The 6,237-nt window shown below is 41.7% G+C and overlaps 1 protein-coding gene across 2 annotated transcripts in view; it reads left to right on the forward strand.

The window, feature by feature from the left end:
- The window catches only part of NUP210L (nucleoporin 210 like), an 84,826-nt gene that overhangs the window by 34,166 nt on the left and 44,423 nt on the right, over nt 1-6,237 (forward strand). For both annotated transcript variants that reach the window (XM_059413877.1, XM_059413879.1), the window contains exons 15-16: nt 2,222-2,443; nt 3,468-3,641. In XM_059413877.1, coding sequence (XP_059269860.1) covers nt 2,222-2,443; nt 3,468-3,641 — 396 coding nt within the window. The remainder of the gene's footprint in view (nt 1-2,221; nt 2,444-3,467; nt 3,642-6,237) is intronic.

The following is a 6,237-nucleotide window of genomic DNA, read 5'->3' on the forward strand; positions in this document are numbered from 1 at the left end:
CCATATACAGAAATATACACAAAATGGATTAAAGACCTACATGGGAGACCTTAAACCATAAAAATCATAGAAAGAGCATAGGCAGTAGTTTCTCTGACATCAGCCATTCGAACATTTTTCTAGATGTCTCCTGAGCAAGGTGAACAAAAGCAAAAGCAAACTATTGGACTACATCAAAATAAAGACCTTCTGTACCGGGAGGGAAACTACCACAAAAGCAAAGGTAATCTATGGAATGGGAGAAGATATTTGCAAATGATGTATCTGTTGAGGGGTTAATGTCCAAAATATATAAAGCACTTACACACCTCAACACTAAAAAAAACTTAAGTTTTTAAAAAATGGACAGAGAACCTGAAGAGACATTTTTCCAAAGAAAACATACAAATGGCCAACAGACACACAAAAAGATGTTCAAGATCACTCAGCATCAGGGAAATGCAAATGAAAACCACAGTGAGACATCACCTCACACCTGTCAGAACGGTTGCATTAAAAAAGAGAAGAAACAGCAAGTCTTAGAGAGAAGGTGGAGAAAAAGGGACCCTCATGCACTGTTGATGGGAATATAAATTGGTGCAGCCACACTGGAAGACAGTATTGAAGGTCCTCATAAAACTAAAAATAGAACTATCTTATGATCCAGTAATTCCACTACTGGGTATTTAGCCAAAGAAAATGAAGACACTAAGAAGATGTACGCGCCCTTGTGTTTGTTGGAACTTATTTACAATAGCCAAGATATGGAAGCAACCAAGCTGTCCATCAGAAGATGAATGGATAAGGAAGATGCGATGCATATGTACGTACAAACACAGAGGAATATTACACAGCCACAAAAAAGAGCTCATACCATTGTACCAACATAGATAGACCTAGAGGGTATTATGAGAAGTGAAATAAGTCAGACTGAGAAAGACAAATGATTCTGTACAATTTCACTCATATGTGGTATCTAAAAAACAAAACAAATAAATAAATTTTAAAAAAGCACAATCAGTCCTATCAATACAGAGAACAAACTGATGGTTGCCAGATTGGTGCAGGTGGATAGACAAAATGGGTGAAAAGGAGTGGGAGATACAGTCTTCTAGTTATGGAGTGAATAAGTCATGGGAATAAAAGTCACTGTGTAGGGAACATGGTGGTACTATACTAGTGTGGTATAGGAACAGATGGTAGCTCTACTTCTGAGCACAGCATAACGAGATGTTGAGTCTCTGTTGTACATGTGACACTAATATAACATTGTGTGTCAGCTATACTCAGATTTTAAAAAGTAAAATATCCATTTTTTTAAAAAAATTTATTTATTTATTTGACAGAGATCACAAGTAGGCAGAGAGGCAGGCAGAGAGAGAGAGAGAGGAGGAAGCAGGCTCCCTGCTAAGCAGAGAGCCCTATGCGGGGCTCGATTCCAGGACCCTGAGATCATGACCTGAGCCGAAGGCAGAGGCCTTAACCCACTGAGCCACCCAGGCGCCCCTAAAATATCCATTTAAAATGTTTATACAGCTACTTGTACCTTTTATGTGCCCAACATTGTACTAAATCCGTTAAGGAAGAGACATTCTCCTTTTTTTGTTGTTTTTTATTTTTATATGCATTTTTTGAAGATTTTATTTATTTACTTGAGAGGGAGAGGGAGAGAGAACACAAGCAGGCAGCTGTAGGGTGAGGGAGAAGCAGACTCTCCACTGTGCCAGGAGCCCGATGTGGGGCTCGATTCTAGGACCCCAGGATCATGGCCCGAGTCAAAGGCAGATGCCCAACCGTCTGAGCCACCCAGGTGCCCCAGACATTCTCGTAAAAGTTAGGTAGAAGATGCTTTCTTCTCTGAATAATTTTATATAACTAGAAAGCATAAGAAGTATTATTACACTCAAATGTGAAACATTGTACATATTCAAACAGCATTAGGAGATGAACTAGTGTACAAATGAATAGTAGAGATGAGTATTGTAAGAATTCTGAGGATGTGGAAATGGTTGTGGTCTGGAATGTTTTGATATTAATGGGTGAGGTGACACACAAGTCAGGCCTGAACAATAGGTAGGGTCTGATTGAATACAGAGGTTGAGAAGCATCAAGTGAGAGGCATCGTGTACATGTCTCCTGATTTGGGAGTTCATTCTAATGTCATTGTCAGCAATCAACTAGTTTTCACTTTACAGACTGTTGAGTTCCATGACCAATCAAGGGTTTCTTTGAATGTCATCAGGCTGTAAACCCTGTAGAGGTGGCTTTGGTGACGTGGCAGTCTGTGAAGGAAATGGTGTTTGAAGGGGGGCCCCGTCCATGGATCTTGGAGCCCTCCCGATTCTTTCTGGAGTTGAGCATGGAGAAAACAGAGAAAATTGAATTAACACAAGTCCGGCTGCCAGCTAAGAGAAAACAGAACCAGTACATCTACCGGGTCTTGTGCCTGGATTTGGGGGAACAAGTAAGTAGGAAAAAAGTCTTTTTCTAACATTGCTTTTAGCAGTAAGACCTCGAGTCTTTTTTGCTTCTAGCCATTCCTTTTCAGATTCTAATAGATTTCATTTAGAGACTGGGTAGGAAAATTCTTTTTTTTCTTCCAAATTTTTGTTTAAATTCTAGTTAGTTAAAACAGGAAAATTCTGGTTTTTGATTAGATCTGTGCAGATAAGATAGTAAGTGTGTTGCCCTTTATCAGTTGAATTAGTTTTATTATTTTAGAAGCAGTGATGGATGCACACACAGCTGTGCCCGCTTCTGCCAAACCAGTAACACAGGTTTGCAGTTTCACTAGGGTTGAGAATTCAGTGTATGACTCTGTAACCAGCCCACAAAAAATCGATGTATAATTTTAACTTAAAAAGAATTGAGCTTCTTTCTAACATCTCTTGTGAACTTTGCTGTGTATGCGGCTGGAGGCCAGCCGTGTCAGAGCAGAGTCCTCCCCGGCCGAGCCCTCTTGCCTTTGTCTCCACATTCTGTCCATTTGGTGCTTCCAGCAGAGAAATGTTGAAACACAAAATAGTTTTTCCACTTTTTATCAACTGATAACAAGGTTTGGTGGAGAAAAAGGCTGAAGTAATTGGCCAGAACTGAAATTTTAAAAAGATTTTATTTATTTATTGGACAGAGAAACAGTGAGAGAGGGAACACAAGCAGGGGGCGTGGGAGAGGGAGAAGCAGGCTTTCCGCCGAGCAGGAAGCCCGATGCGGGCTGATCCCAGGACCCTGGGACCATGACCTGTGCCGAAGGCAGACAATTTACAATTGACCCAGCCAGGTGCCCCTCAGAATTAGATTTTTTAATATTCTCTTTGTTTATAAACCCCCATAATACCCTTGTTTCTCTTAGCCACATGATTCATGATGATTACTGTGTCCAAAGGGATCCGGTACCGCAGTCTGAATAATTCTGACACCTGTAGATTGGGACAACTGCCATCAATTATCTACCCACAGTTGCCTCTTGCTCTGCTGTTTCTTTAAAGGCTCTGACATTCCGAATTGGAAATCACCCAGGTGTGCTGAACCCCAGTCCAGCTGTGGAGGCCGTGCAGGTGCACTTCATATGTGCCCACCCTGCCAGCATGTCCGTGACCCCAGTCTACAAAGTGCCAGCTGGTGCCCAGCCATGCCCTCTGCCACAGCACAACAAACAGTTGGTGAGTTGGTGTGTTTCCGCCTAACTTGATACTTTTGCCTTCCATGCCTTTACTTAGAGAAAGTAAAGCTTTTGTCTTATTAAAGTGAAGGAAATATTTGTTATTCTTTTTCTGACAGTGTCTGTAAAGAGTTAATTAAACTAGTTAGAATTGGCTACACTTAGTGACACTTAGTTTGCTTACTGTACATAGGGACATAGCTTGTAATTGTGGCACTAAACAATGAAGATGTCTCTAAACTTCCAGATAGTTTGGGTAGTATCTTTCCCTACCGGATCTTTTATTGTCATTATTGGTAATTAATAGAATTTATCTCTTCTCTACCATGAAGAGTAATGATAAGCAATAATGTAACTAGTAGGGATTGAGGAATAAATGAGTTTTCTAACCTAAAAACTAGAACAACAGACTGTATACTAAATGAGATCGACTTTAATTACAACCATAGGAGAATCGAAGTCCTTTCTTAGCCTATGCAGAACAGAACGATCAATTGTTCCTATTTTACAGATGGGAGAGTCTTGAGACTCCTAGAGATTGAGTAATTTCTCCAAAGGCATAAAGCTAGAAAATAGCATATCCTGTTTAACTCCAAAGCACATGTTATTGATTTTATACTATTCTTTTTACTATAAAAGAAGAATATGAGATGCTACAGGTTAGGAACTCTTTTTTTTTTTCAGAACTAAATTCCACAGGAAATATTATTTGAAGTTTATAAGTGATGTACTCTTTTTTAAATTTTTTACTTTTTAAAAAAGATTTTGTTTATTTATTTGAGAGAGAGAGAGAGATCACAAGTAGGCTGAGAGGCAGGCAGAGGGGGGGGGGGGGGGAGCAGGCTCCCCACTGAGCAGAGAGCCCGAGGCGGGGCTTGATCCTGGGACCCTGAGATCATGACCTGAGCTGAAGGCAAAGGCTTAACCCACTGAGCCACCCAGGTGCCCCGATGTGCTCTTTTTAAAAAGATGTGTTTAGGGCACCTGAGTGGCTCAGTTGGTTAAGAGACTGCCTTCAGCTCAGGTCATGAACCTGGAGTCCCAGGATCGAGTCCCGCATCAGGCTCCCTGCTCAGCAGGGAGTCTGCTTCTCTCTCTGACCCTCTCCCCTCTCATGCTCACTTTCTCTCTCATGTAAATAAATAAAATCTTTAAAAAAAAAGATGTGTTTAGTTCAGAGAGAGAGAGAGCATGGGGGGAGAGGCAGAGGGGGAGGGAGAGAGAAACCCAAGTGGACTCAGAGCTGTGCGTGGACCCCGGCACCATCCCACAACCCTGAGATCAGACCTGAGCCAAAACCGAGAGTCTGACACTCAAAGGACTGCACCATGCAGGTACCGTATAAATGATTTGCTTTTTAAAAAAGCATTTAGGGAGCACCTGGGTGGCTCAGTCATGAAGCATCTACACCTTCCACTCAGGTCATGACCCCAGGGTCTTGGGATCGAGCCCTGCATCAGCCTCTCTGCTCAGCAGGAAACCCCCTTCTCCCTCTCCCACTCCCCCTGCTTGTGTTCTCTGTCTCTGTCTCTCTGTCAAATAAATAAATAAAATCTTTAAAAAAAACCCCACGTAGATGGAGCAGAATAAAAGTTATCCATGTATTTGTCATTCAGTGTCACTTTTTTCAATTGAAATAATTTATAGAAAATTTGTAAGAAAAGGGTGCCCCTGGGTGGCTCAGTTGGTTGAGCGTCTGACTCTTGGTTTTGGCTCAGGTCTGATCTCAGGGTCCTGGGATTGAGCCCCGCATCAGGCGCCGTGCTCGGTGAGGAGTCTGTTTGGAACTCTCTGACTTCCTCTCCCTCTGCCCCTCCCCCTAGCTTATGTGCTCTCTCTCTCTCAAATAGATAAATAAAATCTTTAAAAAAAATAGAAAATTTGTAAGAAATTTTTTTCTTGGAGCCACTTAGGAGTAATTTACAGACATACTTCCCCATACTTTAGAATTTATTTCTTTTATAAAAATAATTAAGTACAACTTATATACTGTAAAATTCACCCTTTTAAAAGTGTACAAGTAAGGGGTGCCTGGGTGGCTCAGTCAGTTAAGCATCTGCCTTCAGCTCAGGTCATGATCCCAGGGTCCTGGGATCGAGCCCGGCATCTGGGACCCTGCTTCTCTCTTTCCCTCTGCACACACTGTCACTCTCTCTCTCCCTCGCTCTCTCACAAATAAATAAATATAATCTTTATAAACAAATAGCATACAAATAAGTGTTTTGCAGCGAACTCCAACTGGTCCAACTCCAGAATACTTTCATTTCCCCAAAAAGAAATGCACACCCAGTAGCAGTCACTCCCCATCCCCCCACACCAGTCCCTTTAACCACTATCTGTCTCTATGGATTTGCCTCTTCCATATGTTTCATATAAATGGAATCCTATTATATGTGGACGCACCCTTTTTTGGTCAATTTTTTTTTTTTTATTTTTTTATTTTTTTAAAGATTTTTATTTATTTATTTGACAGAGAGAGATCACAAGTAGACAGAGAGGCAGGCAAAGAGAGAGAGGGAAGCAGGCTCCCTGCCGAGCAGAGAGCCCGATGCGGGCCTCGATCCCAGGACCCTGAGATCATGACCTGAGCCGAAGGC

The sequence above is a fragment of the Mustela nigripes genome, chromosome 10 (genome assembly GCF_022355385.1).
Source record: "Mustela nigripes isolate SB6536 chromosome 10, MUSNIG.SB6536, whole genome shotgun sequence".
In the NCBI taxonomy this organism is placed as follows: domain Eukaryota; kingdom Metazoa; phylum Chordata; class Mammalia; order Carnivora; family Mustelidae; genus Mustela; species Mustela nigripes.